Source organism: Myotis lucifugus, unplaced genomic scaffold (assembly GCF_000147115.1).
Source record: "Myotis lucifugus unplaced genomic scaffold, Myoluc2.0 scaffold_189, whole genome shotgun sequence".
NCBI classification, from domain to species: domain Eukaryota; kingdom Metazoa; phylum Chordata; class Mammalia; order Chiroptera; family Vespertilionidae; genus Myotis; species Myotis lucifugus.
Genome location: NW_005871237.1, coordinates 2,461,998 through 2,477,947, shown reverse-complemented (window position 1 = coordinate 2,477,947; position 15,950 = coordinate 2,461,998). Strand labels below are relative to the sequence as shown.

The following is a 15,950-nucleotide window of genomic DNA, read 5'->3' as shown; positions in this document are numbered from 1 at the left end:
CTGATCGATGTTTCTCTCTCATCGATGTTTCTAACTCTCTATCTCTCTTCCTTCCTCTCTGTAAAAAATCAATAAAATATATCTAAAAAAAAAAAAAAGAATAAACACTATGTTGGCAAAAATATGGGGAACCAGGCACTCTTACATATGACTGGTATAAGTATAAATTGGTATAACTGAAAGACAATTTGATAATATGTCATACATTTCACCATTTGACCCTATAATTTTTTTTTTAAATATATATTTTATTGATTTTTTACAGAAAGGAAGGGAGAGGGATAGAGAGTTAGAAACATCAATGAGAGAGAAACATTGATCAGCTGCCTTCTGCACACCTCCTACTGGGGATGTGCCCGCAACCAAGGTACATGCCCTTGACCGGAATCGAACCTGGGGCCCTTCACTCCCCAGGCCGACGCTCTATCCACTGAGCCAAACTGGTTAGAGCATGACCCTATAATTTTATTTATATAAATTTATCTTAGATATATTCAAATATTTATATATGAAATAACATGTAAAAGTTTTTTTGTGCAGCGTTATTTTTTAATAATAATAAATTAGAACATAAAAACCCATCAATAAGAGAATGTTACAGTACAGCACACATGGAATACTAAAATAAGCAAAGTGAACAAAGTATTTTTGCTATCTCTTGTGTGAGAAGAAGAAAATAAGAAAACAAATACATAATGGAAAACATACAAGAAATTGATAACTCGATTGCTTTGGGGAAATCAGCTGGGCGGCTAGATGATAATAGTGGGAGAAATCATTTTCTTGGTTTACCCATTTTCACTTTGGGAATTTTGAAATCTTTTGAACTTGTTTAGTCATAAGCAAATAAATAAAGCTTAAATATAAATTGCTTTTAGTTGTTCATTGAGTAAATGATAGATATTAAGGTTTTTAAATATATATTTTTATTGGTTTCAGAGAGGAAGAGAGAGAGAGATAGAAACATCAATAATGAGAGAGAATCATTGATTGGCTGCCTCCTGCACGCCCCAGACTGGGCATGTGCCCTGACAGGGAATTGAACTGTGACCTCCTGGTTCATAGGTTATCACGCAACCAGTGAGCCACACCAGCTGGGCTAGATATTAAGTTTTTATTTATTTTTATTTTTTCTTTTTATGTTTTTTTCTTTATTGATTAAGGCAGTGGTTCTCAACCTTCTGGTCCTTTAAATACAGTTCCTCATGTTGTGACCCAACCATAAAATTATTTTCGTTGCTACTTCATGACTGTAATGTTGCTACTGTTATGAATCGTAATGTAAATATCTGATATGCAGGATGGTATTAGGCCACCCCTGTGAAAGGGTCGTTCGACCTCCAAAGGGGTCGTGACCCACAGGTTGAGAACTGCTGGATTAAGGTATTACATATGTGTCCTTATCCCTCCATTGCTCCCCTCCACCCCCCACTCATGCCCTCACCCCCCTGGTGTCTGTGTCCATTGGTTAGGCTTATATGCATGCATACAAGTCCTTTGGTTGATCTCTCCCCCGTATCCGCACCCTCCCCTACCTTCCCTCTGAGGTTTGACGGTCTGATCGATGCTTCTGATATTAAGTTTTTAAAATTAGCCTTTAAGATTTTGATTTCTGGTTCTGGGTATAAAAGGAGAAGGATTTATACTCCCTCCCCCAGGCACGTATTGGTCACGTTTGAAGAGAACATTTTCTATTTGTAAAGGGTGATGATTGAACTCTACAGGGTTAGGGGCCTTCAATGAGGCAGGCTGCACAGCTGCAGATATGAATATATATGAAAATGAAGTCATTTTAGTTTGTCCCCAAGGACTCTCAGGCTCATGAATGAATTCCCAGAAAATAATATACACATCAAAAGTACTTGATTTCTTTGTCTAAAATTCTCTTCCTGACGAGGGTTATACCGATGAAACAGTTTCTTGACTGGAATGTCTCTAAGGAAGAGGGAAATGGTGAAATATATACAATTCTAATGTTCTAGGAATTATTTTACACTCAGCTATGTTAGTCACACATGATTTAACCCACTTCCCTGTGACAGTTTCTTGTTAAAATATGTTCAAGTGAATTATGTAAATGGCCTATTTTTAAATGTATTCTAAGGAATATACTAAAGCAGATGTCAGAAATTTACACAGTGTTCTATTTCCAACCCTTATTTTTTAAATGCCAACCATGCTGCAGAATCAAAGATGAACAGAGATGAAAACCAGACACAAAGGGAGACATTCCAGGCAAAATATACTCACAGTAGTAAAACTTCAAGCTCAGATAAAAACCTCTTCCATTGTTTCTTGCATTGCATTGTTTTCTCCTAAATATCATACAGAAAAACAAGGGGGAAAAATTACGGAAAGGCTCGCTATTCCTGGGAGTCTTAGCCTAGGGCCATGGTCTCCCTGAAATTAGATGAACTTTTTGGTGTAGGTGCAAATAAGCATTTTTCTGGAAAAAGAATCCTTAGATTTAATCAGATTTTCAAAAATCCATTAACCCCCAAACAGATTTAGAACCAATGCTATTAAATTTTAATTTTTTAAATTAAGTTTTTCATGTAATGCATCATGTTGCCATATTCTATAGTTTAAACTTTCATCTTTTTCATAAATTTAAAAATAGCATATGTATTCAAATAAATCCCATGATGTCTAGAAATTCCCCACTTGATCTCACGAAGAATTCAGTTTGTCATCCCCGCATTCTGGTTAGAAGTGGTCTCACTAATTTGGCATTTATGACTTGGGTCATGTGAACACGTTGGTTCAAGTTTACCTCTGTATTAATTTTGAAAAGATGGGCCTACTAAGCAAATGGAAAGATGCTTACTTCAAAGATGCTTCAGAAGCTAGCCCAGTGCCTGACAAATATTTATTGAATAGATTAATGAGTTCAATGATATTGTACTGAGCATCTATTCTGTACCTGGCACTGTTCTCCAGGGCTTCATATACCTTATGTCACACTTGTCTCTGAATCTCAGGTTCCTAACTTCTACCATAAAAGAGATAAATTAAGTGAGTCCTTAGGTCCCATCGGCTGTAAGGTTCTTTCATTTGCAAATTGCTAAACTGGGCAGTTTTCAGACCTCTCTGTCCTCAGAAATAAAGGGAGAGAAGTCCAACAAGAATTCTGGAAACTATTTTCCGAGTTAATCCAGAAAGTCAGAAACAATAAACTAGTTTGACAGCTCATTTTCAAAGACATCTTTATGAAAATTTATATTAAAAAAAACCATTGTCATGCAATCCAAGTGGATTGGGTCTCAGGCTCATTTCTAGCACTCACTATTGGTGATTTTTTTTGTCACTTAATCTCCCTGAGGTCAGAGCTTTCTTAATCTGAACAGTGAAGGGTTTAGTTTCTGTGTTCGCGCTAACCTAGCATTCTTGCTGCTCAAAGTGTGGTCTGTGCACAAGGAACATCAACTTCACTAGGAGCTGGTGAGAAAGGCTGAGTCTCAGGTCCCTGCCCAGATGTGCTGAGTCAGAACTGTAAGCTCCCCAGGTGTTGGATGTACCTATCTCACACATCTAGTATGTTTCCCTCTTCCTTTGTCATCTCCTGTCTTTTTACTCCTAGATATTAGCAACGAAAATCATAAAACGGGCATATTTATCATTCATTTCATTGCTTGAAAAATATTTATTGAGCAACTACTATGGTTCAGGCCCTGTAGTGAGGCACTGGGATACTAAGATAAGTAAGAGCTCTTTGAAGAAAACCATCTAGCCTATTGTGAGAGACAGGTGAGGAAATCAATACTATGATATAATGCAGTGATGCTGTGTCTACACTTAGGAGGGTCAGCAAAACCATCCTGGAGGGGTCAGAGGCAATCAAAGAAATAATTCTCTGGGGCAGGAAAGGAAGGAGATCTAGAGGAAAGGACATTTCATTCTGAAGCCAAACTCCTGGAAACAAAACTCCCCAAAGGGAGTGTGAGTTGGTGGTAGCTGCAGAGAGAAGAGGAAGGTAGATGGATGGAGCCTTTGGGGAGGTGGCCCTGGGGTGCAACCAAAGGAGAATGTACAAATGGGGCCAGAGACACATTAGTGCTAAGACACAGGCTCTAGTTAGGCCACCTCTACAGTAACCACATTCTCTGTTGAATGGTTTTACCGGTAAATAGTTCCATTTGTTTAATAGACCATTCCTCTTATCAGAAATTTTGAGATGTCTATATAGAATTAGTGGACAAAATGCAATTGAGGAAATGGAGAAATCAGGCTAATAATTTTTTAAGTCCCTGTAATGTAAGCTGCAAAGTAGAATTCATCTCAGGTCCTCCCTCTTTCTCCCCTATTTCCCCAGTCCTATCTAATAGATCACTATTTTGGTCCATTTTATCTCTTTTCTTAGACATTCTCCTTGCCATCCTCCCTGCCTCTACCCCACCTTACACTGGCTACGTACGAACCACCTGGGAAGCTTTTAAAAAACACTGATGCCACCCTGGCCGCTGTGGCTCAGTTGGTTGGAGCATCATCCCATACACCACGTCCTATATGATGTCTCCTATATCAATGTTTCTCTCTCTTGCTGGCTCTCTCAATATCAATATTTTAAAAAATATTGATGCCTGCCACCACCGCCCCTAGTCTGACCTAACCAGACACTAAGGGGATCATTTTTTTTAAAGCTCCAGAGGTGATTCTAATATTAGGGCTAAGAACATTAGTTTAAGCTCAATTCATGTACACATCTGAAAGATCCCTCTGCCAGGTCTTTTCAACTCCGGTCTAAGTTCTTGCCACCCTTCCTCCAATGCTTCTGCTCACTTCCTGTCTATCACCTAATCAAAGTTATATTTCAAGAACTCAAATCTAGTCTTTTCACTCTCCCTCTTACAAACCATCCATGGACGTAACCTATCTTTCCAGTATCATTTTCTGCCTCTTCCTTCCCACCCCCACACTGATCTCTACTCCACTGAACGACCTATTATTCATGAGTAAGATGCTTTCATGCCTGCGCCTTCAGGCCTGTGCCTCTGCTACTTATTCCACCCCAGAAGTACTTCCCTCCCTCACTGCCGGCCAAGTTCTACTCATCCTTCAAAAGCCAGCTGAAAGGTCACTTCCTTTCATCCACTCCTCCATCTGTTCATTGCAGACATTTTTAGTGAATGGTTACTCTGTGCCAGGCACTCTCCTGGGTGCTGGACGCGCCCCTCCTCTGGCTATATGGTACGTGATCCTGTGACTTTTTGGACAAATCGCTGCTAAAGTACTTCTCACATTGCAATTTAACATTTTCTTTAGCTGGCTGTTTCCCCTGTTAAACTCTGAGCAACTTGAGGACGAAATATGCCTTATTCATCTTTGCAGGCTCAACACCCAGCCCATAGAAGGAGTTTAGAAACTGTTTAGTAATTGTTGACTAACAGTGAAGCACATGAGGAGCAGCTCTTCGGAGGGTATGGTGTACCTATCTCTGCCCGACTCCTGGGTTAGATGCCTCAGGACCCTTGCTGCTCTACTGGCTGCAATCGCTCAGCTGTCTCCCAATCTCCTACTCTCATTGTCGCCTTGCTGCTCCCCTTTGCTACCCTCCAGAACTCTGACAGAAGACCATTTATCAAGCAGCATGGGATGCCAGTCTGTGGCTTAGCCTGTGAAGCTGCCCATCAAACAAACAGGAAAATGGGAGCAGCCGGCACAACCTGACCATCTGAAGCGAAGTCCCAAAGGTCCTACAAGGCTTTTCAGAAAAGTCTTTCTCATGCAATACATCTGGGGGTGGGAAGGCTTTGACTTCCACATTCCTGCCAGACAGTCATTCATTTCATTTCTCAGTCATTTCTCCAGTCACCTGAGATCATATATCTTATTTCCATTTATGAAATTGTATTTTCAAATGCACCTCTTTTCAATCTTGATGAAAAATGACACCTTCTAGTATGAAGCATAGCAAATAAGTGGAACTGATATCCTGTGGCAGTAATTCTTTCCATACCTGTTTAAACAACTTAATGGCATAGGTTTGGTTTTGGATCTCCGCTCTGTATACCTCGAAAATCTCCCCTTCTCCGATGAGGAAACCTTTGTGGAAGTTGTTGGTTCCTTCTATGATGTTTTGAAAGCTGATAGAAGAGTTAAGCACTGTTCCTTCGGAAGGAAAGTAGAGAGAAAATAAGTTGCCTTTTCTTTTTTTAAGAGTCAATGCCACCATTATAAAGAACTGGGACTTCCATGCCAGAAACGCATCGAAACCCCGTGGAAAGTCAGTCGGGGGAGGCCCAGGAACCAAGTGGAAACCCACCATGTGCTCTCTGCACATTTACTCAGGTCTGGTGCCCACCATTTCACAGCGCAAATGGCTTTTTGGATATTCCAATAATAGCACTGTGGTTCTATCACCCTTACAAAGAGGTCAGCCAAAAAGCTTAGTTGGGAAACTTTTCCAAGGTTCTGTTTCTTTGTCACTAGAACTATGAAGAATGTAAAAACCAGTAAAAAAAAAAAAGTATATTAGTGGAAAACTTGCTATTACTAAACAATATTTTCCAAGAATGAGTGATGGAAACATTTTTCATTAACCAAAACTTCTAAATGCCTATTTTTATTTCTGCAGAATAAATTAGGAAGATGCTAAAGCAGAGATTGGGAAGAAACATCTAAAAAGTAATCAAATATAAATCCAAAAGCAAAAACTTGGCTAAATCCTTCAGAACCCAATTTTGGCTATATTTCCACATTTAATGTTTGATTTAGACTCTATTGCTAAATCTTAAAAGGACCAACATTTTCTAAATCTCTCTTGAACCAAAGAAGCATCAGATCTAATGGCAAGGATTAGACAAGGCAGCCTTGGAGAGCCACTAAAGTTGATCAGAATGATTCCTAGGCAGAACTAAATTATTCTCTAGGAAAGTTGATATGGAAAATAACTGGATTTTCATAGTGACTTTCAGAATTGCTCTACAAACATCTCTAAAAATCTCTGCAAATGCCATGAAAAAATTTAAAGCTATGTAAAACCCAACATAATTTTTAGATGTTTTCCTGACACATAAAAATAGCAAATTTCACTAACAAAAAATAAGAAATCCCCTAAGAGACCACAATTATGTTCTTCATTGGCCAATAGATTTTTAATTTCACAATGATATATCATCAGAACTGTCTCAGTCAAAATTGCAAATATTTTTATATCTATGAAAATTTTATCCTGAATCTGCATATTAATGAATAGTTAATATACTTATTGGATATTTCTCCCTCTCAAATGACTTAATTGAACACATGATTTAAAAAGAAGTTTGGGTGTTTGATTTTTTGTGTGTTTTTTACCTTTTTTATTATGTTCAAGGATAGGAACATTATCCACTGTGACATTGGCTGTTTCCTAAGAGAAGAAATACATACAAAAGTAATTCAGTTTCATAAGTCTAGATAGAACAGAATTTCAACAGAAATCCAAAGCTCCCTCTGGGACTATACATTTCAATAGAGTGAAATCTAATTTAGAAGAAAGCTAGTAGAAAGCAAAATTATTGTATTTTATTCAATGATATTCATTGCCTTATATATTTAAGGCTTCCAGACCAACTGTAAAAACTCAAATATCAATGTCATATTCAGTTATACTCAATTTTAAATGATTTCTATTGCTACAAAAGTGATCGCTGCTAATTTGCTGTAAGAAAAGCTAACAGCAATATGCAAAGCACCAATTAGAACAGGAAAATTAAGACAAATGCATAACTCCCAGCACCCTTAATAGTTCTAAGTCTCATTTCTGACAGATCACTGTGAGGAGAAAGTGAACTCTTCAAGCATCTATGAATCTCTAATTTCCTGAATCCCCAACTAAACAAAGAATAATGAGAGCTGGGCTTGTCTGCTTTTACATGGATACCTGAAGTGCAGCATTGTTCTGCACTTATGCTCAATTATGTATGCAACAGAGTTCAAGGGTCATTATCTGTGCGCGCACACTCTACCTTGGAGAACAAGTCTGGAAATCCATCCGCCTGATGACTCTTCTCTGGAGGATTCAAGGCTGCTCCTGAAAGAGAGGTAAGGGGAGCTAGATACAAAAACCTTTTATGTTCCTAATAAACATGTTCTTTTTTCTTTCTTAGACTGCGAAAATAAACACCTTGCTAGTAATGTTCATTTCTCAAGCTCAGTTTCATTTCCATTGAATGGTTGCAAATGTATGCATGTGAATAGCTTTCTAATGATCAAATACTTTACAAACATATTTTGTTTCACTTAAAACAGGAATACCTACCTTAAATTAGTGTTAGATATTATTTACTTTTTTATTTTATTGATTTTTTTACAGAGAGGAAGGGAGAGGGATAGAGAGTTAGAAATATCAATGAGAGAGGAACATCGATCAGCTGCCTCTTGCACACTCCCTACTGGGGATGTGCCCGCAACCAAGGTACATGCCCTTGACCGGAATCAAACCTGGGACCCTTGAGTCCGCAGGCTGATGCTCTATCCACTGAGCCAAACCGGTTAGGGCGTTAGATATTATTTTAAAAAGTAAAGTGGAAAGTTGAAAGAAAAGAAAAACATTATCATCTTTTTGCACATATATTTAATTTTTGTTTTTTAAAACTATAGGATTTTATGCCATAAGTGTGTATGTGTGTGGGTGCGCATGCATGTTGTGTGCATGTTTGTGTTAACCACTACAAACACCCGCCACTGCTCCCCAGTTTTAGACTGTAACTTCTGTCTGTTATAGTTCTGTCTGAACTGAAGTAGTCTGTGTGGCTTCCTACAAAAGATTAAAACCCTGCAATATTTTGCAGTCGCTTCTGATATTTTGATTCAGACTTTAGAAAATTTTCATTTCATCTTCAATTTTTTCTTAGATTGTGTTCTACTGTTTCTCAAATTATTTGCTTAGAAGACTGGCAACAAAACACAATAAATTGATAACAAATCTCCTTGGAAAATACTATAAACTAAACATTTTAGACCTAACAGACACCTATTGAACATTCCCTCCCAAAACAGAAGACTATATACATACTTCACAAGTGCACATTAAACATTCTCCAGAAGAGACACATTTTAGGCAATAAAATGAGCCTCAATAAATTTGGCAGGGTTGAAATCATACAAAGCATATTCTCTGACCACAATGGAATTAAAGCAGAAATCAGTAACAAGGAAATCTGGGAAGTTCACAAATACATGGAAATTAAACAACAAACTCATAAATAACAAAGTCAAAGAAGAATCACAAGGAAAATTATAAAATACTTTGAAATGAATAAAAATAAAAACACAACATATGGCCTGGCTGGTGTGACTCAGTGGTTGAGCATTGACCTATGAACCAGGAGACTGAGGTTCAGTTTCTGGTCAGGGCATATGCCTGGGTTGTGGGCTTGATCCCCAGTGTGGAGCCTGCGGAAGGCAGCCGATCAATGATTCTCTCTCATCATTGATGTTTCTATCTTTCTCTCCTTCTCCATTCTTCTCTGAAATCAATAAAAAAATTAAAAAACCAAATACAACATATCAAAACATAATACAGCAAAAGCAAAGTTTATTGAGGCTCATTTAAAGGAAAATTTATAGCTGTGTATGCCTGCATTAAAAAAGAATGTCTCAAATCCATAGCCTAAACTTATACCTTAAGTAGCTAGAAAAAGAAGAGTGAACTAAACTGAAGTAAGCAAAAGGGAAGAAAGATTTAAGATTAGAGTGGAATTAAATGAAATAAAAAATAGAAAAACTAAAGAGAAAAATCAAGGAAACCCAAGTGGATTCTTTAAAGAAAGAAACAAAATTGACAATCTTTTATTTAAACTGACCAAGAAAGAGAAAAGACTAAAACTACTAAAACAAAAACAAAAGAGGAGGCATAACTACCGACCTTACAGAAATAAAAAGAATTATAAGGGAATGCAAGAACAACTGTATGAAAAAAATTAAATAACTTAGATGATATAGATGGTATAAACAGATTTCCAGAAAAACACAAATTGCTGATACTAACTCAAGAAGAAATAATCTAAATGGACCCATAACAAAGAAAGAGATGGAGTTAATATTTTAAGACTTCCCCAAAGAAAAGTCCAAGTCGGGGTAAATTCACAGGTGAATTCTACCAATAACTAAAGAAGATTTAACATCAGTCCTTCACAAATTTTTCCAAAATAGAATTTATTCCCAAATTATTCTTTGAGGCCAATATTTTCCTTATACCAATGCCAGACAAAACATCACAAGAAAACTACAGACCAATATCCCTTATGTACATAGATGCAAAAATCCTCAACAAAATACTAACAAACCAGATCCAGAAACATATAAGGATTATATACCACAACCAAGTGGGATTCTTCCCAGAAATCCAATATTGGCTTAATATCTGAAAATCAATCAGTAAAATAAATCATTTTTATAGAATGAAGAACAAAGCCTGTAAAATCCAATAACCTATCATAATAACTATAGCAACAGAATTTCCTTAATTTGATAAAAAGATCTATGAAAAGCCCACAGATAACATCATTTACAATTGTGAAAGACTGAACAGTTTCTCTTTTAGATCAACAAGAAAAGTCTTGCCACTTCTATTCAACAATATACTAGAGATTCTAGCCAGGGCAATTAGGCAAGAAAAAGATATAACAATGATCCTAAATAAAGTACTGTCGTGTAGAACAAAATTTGTAGTTTGGGGCTATAAGGGCACTAAAAGTCATTGCTCTTCTTGCTCATAAAAAGAGAGGACAATACTTCATTGTCATATAAAATGGAAGACTCAATGTGTCTCTCTCCTAAGAAGCCAGCAGAAAGCTATGGATTTCACATCAAAATTAAGAAATAATTATTGATCATTAAAATATAAATGCAAAATGTGATATGTAAAGACAAGCATGCCAGAAATATAAAGACAGCAAGTAAAGATTCTAATTTCTTGAACAACTTGATTATGCCCTGAGATCTGGGAATGTTTTATGGATGTGAAGAAACCACCTATGCAGCCACCTGAATTGCAGGAATGATGACTACAGGTCCTTTCTCAGAAGGACTCATAATAAAATCCAAGTCTATAAAGTGATCCTTGAAGGCTGGCAAGTGAAAGGTAAGAATTTCTCTAAAATGAAAACCATTCCACCAAACTGAGCAATTGTAAGAAAAGGTAGGCAAAAACGGATATCTGGCCCAGCTGGCGTGGCTCAGTGGTTGAGCATCGACTTATGAACCAGGAGGTCATGATTCAATTCCCGGTCAGGGCACATGCCCAGGTTGTGGGCTCAATCCCCAGTGTGGGGCGTGCAGGAGGCAGCCGATCAATGATTCTCTCTCATCATTGATGTTTCCTTCTCTCCCTCTCCCATCCTCTCTGACATCAATTTTTTAAAAAAATTTTTAATGGATATCTGGATGGATAATAAATTATTTGGATAACTGATAGCTCTGTCCATGGTAGCAACAAAGACTAAATATGTTTATCTTAATTCCTAAATTGGTGAGTAGTTAACATAGGAGATATCTGTTCAGCAGGTTACACTTAATGTTTCCAATGAATCATCACATTGCTGCTTTTAACAAGCTATACAATGAACATTTTTTAAGATAATCAAAGCATCCACTCAATAAATCACAATTAAATAATGCTATTGAGAGGCTTAGCTTGACACGCAGGCAATCTGGGCAGGGGTCCAGTGGACAACAAAGGCTGGTGGAACATACCTCAGGGGCAGACAGGGCAGTTTGAACAAGCCTAATCACAGAAACCAACCATGCAGGAACAACAAAATGTTTTCGGACTCAAAGTGGGAGGCATGTGAAACTAGGGAGGCATGTGAAACTTGCTGGGCAAGAACAATTGAGGGAATCAATCAGCATAGATATAGAGCAGGCTTGTAGCAAATATATACCCCTAGACTACCAGGCTTCACAGGAAACCCATTATTGGGCCTCCCTCCCCATGTGGGGAGCCTGAATCTGCTTGCAATAAATTTTCCATGCATTTGCTTAAATCTTTTGGTCTGCAGAGCTCATTCTTTGGTGTCGAGAGACACACCCCCCTGGGGGAAAAACCTCGGCTCACTGTTCTGGTTATCACTACTTTCCTCAGAAAAGGACTCAGCGCAAAGTGCTATCCTCCACTCACCTCAAATGTATCTATCTCCTGGTACTAGGGCAGTAAATACTTGTCTTTTCACCAATCAGCCAATCTCCCATTTAAAAAATAAAATCAATTTTGCATGTGCAACAGACTAGGAGTCAATCAAGAATGTGACATTTTTGTCTAATCAGTTCACATCATTCTCTGCTGCATAAATAAATGATGTAGAGAGCAAAAGATACCCTGAAATCTATTCCAGAACACTGAAGTATAAAACATCCCACGTGTCCTGTCAAAGTGGTGTGAGTTTATACATGAATAGTGAGTCATGTGGATGGTTTCAGTGGCTGAAAAAGGCTCAGATAATGATCAGGCATTGAATTCACAGTTCCCAGGGACCCATTGCATTTTAATTGATCAGTAAGCTTCATAGCGCAGGATTCTGTTCTATGAAACTAAGTGAAGAAATAATGTGCAAAAGTTGAAAAGGAGTTAGCCAAGTCACACAGATAATATCATGGTAGAAGCCTATCGGAAACTGTCTAATATCCCATTAACAGGGAAAACCTACAGAATAAAAGTCAACCTGAAGCTACGGTTTTCTGGTACAAATCTCTCAGGATTTCTTCTTTGTGTGTGCAAAGTTTCTTTGGGTAATAACATAGAGGTTCAAGGGCACTTAGTATATTATTCAAAAGGATGTGTGCAAATATAGAGAAATAAAAATGTTACTGAATGAAAGAGGCAAATAATAAGGATAGTGATTCAAAAGAGTTTCCAACTTAAGAGCCCTGAGTCTCTAAGACCCAAGATCACTCCAGATCATTCTTATTGAAGTGAATAAATCTAAAGTGGAATAAACAGAACAGGTAACATTAGGAGATTATTTTATTGACAACGAATGAATGGAGAAAACTTCATGAGCTTTACTTATCAGGTTATTCTTCATGTAAGGCATGACACAGCATGAGAAACAAACAAGACAAAGGGAAGAATCAGACCCCTGTGTAATGGACAGGAAACAGGTAAGGCAGAGTTAGAGGCAATGGCATAAAAAGAGCAATGCAGATAAAAGAGAAATCCCACAGTTGTTCTGCAGGGATGTCATTTACACAAAAATACAGGGGGAAATCAAATTATATTTTTAACTTCTAATCATATGATAAAACAAATTATAGGATTATCTATATTTTACTTATATTGTGATTGTGGTTATGTTTATGCTTCAAAGAGTTTCAGAGATTTGGATAGAGAGTTGGTTCATATTGCTAAGAATAAAACAGTTCAAAAAGTGTGATTTGGCCGAAACCGGTTTGGCTCAGTGGATAGAGCGTCGGCCTGTGGACTGAAGGGTCCCAGGTTCGATTCCGTTTAACTTCTAATCACATGATAAAACAAATTATAGGATTATCTATATTTTACTTATATTGTGATTGTGGTTATGTTTATGCTTCAAAGAGTTTCAGAGATTTGGATAGAGAGTTGGTTCATATTGCTAAGAATAAAACAGTTCAAAAAGTGTGATTTGCAAGTAAAAAAAAAAATCTTAAACCCCAAACTATCAAGTGGTAGAAAGGAATGTGCTGTATGCATTATGTAGTAAAGAAAGAAAGTGGCACCAAAAAAATGTGAAGCAGTAAGGCCCACTTCAGATAAATGCCACTGGTGAGAAATCTGTGACATACAGCATAACCAGTCATTGTCTTGAATAAAATGCAATATTTACATTTACAAATTATTATTCCTATAAAATGGACCAAGAGCCATGTCATAAAAATCAGTGTTTACCATGGTTTGCAATTAAATGGATAGCTCGATGATGTCCCATTTCCTGGAGAATCTGTAAAAGGTCACCGACGGTCTTGTTTTTCTGTGCCCAGGACCAAAGTAATTCTCTTGTTCCACTTTTACCTTGATCTACATATTTTTCAATGTGACGAACGTCCAGCCAGGTGTTTGAAAGTCGCTCCGCTGTGGAAATGCAACAGGAAGAACCAAAGAACAGTTCACGTTATTGAAATATTTGGTGTGCCTTATGTGTTTTATTTAATTTTGTTTATAGTTTTTATTTTGAACTAACTTTAGTTCCTCACCCAGCTTCCCCTAATCTTAACATCTTACATAACCACAGTCCAATTATTAGTGATGACCTTATTCTAATCTCATCAGTTTTCCTACTGTCCTTTTTCTCTTCTAAAATCCCATCCAGTTTCCCGCATTACAATTAGTCATTATTTCTTTTTAATCTCCTCCAGTCTGATGTTCCTCAGTTTTTCCTTGTCCTGCAGGACAGGAAAATGCTATTGTGTCCTTCTCAATGCATAAAATCAAAAGGCTCATGATGTTGATGTCTTATCACTGGTGATGTTTATCTTGATCACTTGGGTAAAGTGGTATCTGCACTATGAAATTATCTTTCCCTTTACTATAAAAACAAAAACAATAAAATCCCATCCAGTTTCCCGCATTATCATTCGTGCACTGGAGGGGGGTTAATCTCCTCCAGTCTGATGTTCCTCAGTTTTTCCTTGTCCTGCAGGACAGGAAAATGCTATCGTGTCCTTCTCAATGCATAAAATCAAAAGGCTCATGATGTTGATGTCTTATCACTGGTGATGTTCATCTTGATCACTTGGGTAAAGTGGTATCTGCACTATGAAATTATCTTTCCCTTTACTATCATTTCCTTTTAGTATCATTAATTAGAGACCCAGTGCACGACATTCGTGCACTGGGAAGGGGGGTTCCCTCAGCCCTGGCCTGTGCCCTCTCGCAGTCTGGGACCCCTTGGGGGATGTCCAACTGCCAGCTTAGGCTCGTTCACTCCAGGGAGCAGGCCTAAGCTGGCAGTCGGACATCCCCCGAGGGGTCCTTAGCGCTGCCGTGGAGACGAGAGAGGCTCCCACCACCGCTGCTGCACTCACCAGCCATGAGCCCGGCTTCTGGCTGAGTGGGGCTCCCCCTGTGAGAGTACCACTCAGCCAGAAGCCAAGCTTGCTGCTCCTTAGCACTGCCTCAGAGGCGGGAGAGGCTCCTGCTACCTCCACTGCACTCGCCAGCCTTGAGCCTGCTGGTGAGCCCAGCTTCTTGCTGAGGCACTGACCACCAGGGGGCAGCTCCTGCGTTGAGCGTCTGCCCCCTGGTGGTCAGTGAGCATCATAGCAACCAGTCGTTCCACCATTTCAGTCGACTTACATATTAGCCTTTTATTATATAGGATAACTATATTGGGGGAAATACTTCAAAACTATGGAAATATCCTGTTTCTCCTCAAATTTTGCCCATAAGTGTTCACATCTACTAGTGGAACTTGTTTATCACAATTATTACTCTGGTGTTTGCTTAATGGTAATATTTTTATTTTCTCTTTTTTCCTTCTATGTTCATTAGCTGTAATGCTTCTGTAAGAAAGTGCTGTCTCTTCTCCCCCATTTGTTTAACTAATTTATTTATTTTTAACATCATGGACTCATGAATATTTATGTCATAGGTTAAAATCCAGGGCCGTCATTATTATACTTTGTGCTAAAATTATTCCAGCTTTGTCTATTCAGGTTGGCTCCTGTGTTCTTTTGACAAGTCCTATCATTTTTGGAACACTTCCTTATTTTCTGGCTCAGCAGATGTTCTAGGCCAGTGGTCGGCAAACTGCGGCTCGCGAGCCACATGCGGCTCTTTGGCCCCTTGAGTGTGGCTCTTCAACAAAATACCACGTGCGGGTGCACATGTACAGTGGTGTTTTGTGGAAGAGCCACACTCAAGGGGCCAAAGAGCTGCATGTGGCTCGCGAGCCGCAGTTTGCCAACCACTGTCCTAGGGGCAAGGTTACTGGGGCCTGAGCCAAGTTTAAAACTAGGAGTATTTCTAAAGAGAGGCCAATTCTTAAGGAATTATT

At 38.3% G+C, this 15,950-nt stretch overlaps 1 protein-coding gene across 1 annotated transcript in view; it reads right to left on the bottom strand.

The window, feature by feature from the left end:
* The window catches only part of IRAK3 (interleukin 1 receptor associated kinase 3), a 62,233-nt gene that overhangs the window by 23,781 nt on the left and 22,502 nt on the right, over positions 1–15,950 (bottom strand). Inside the window, exons 2-6 of the mRNA XM_006096865.2 lie at positions 13,844–14,026; positions 7,947–8,011; positions 7,294–7,348; positions 5,957–6,108; positions 2,251–2,315 (exon numbers count right to left, since the gene is read on the bottom strand). Coding sequence (XP_006096927.1) covers positions 2,251–2,315; positions 5,957–6,108; positions 7,294–7,348; positions 7,947–8,011; positions 13,844–14,026 — 520 coding nt within the window. The remainder of the gene's footprint in view (positions 1–2,250; positions 2,316–5,956; positions 6,109–7,293; positions 7,349–7,946; positions 8,012–13,843; positions 14,027–15,950) is intronic.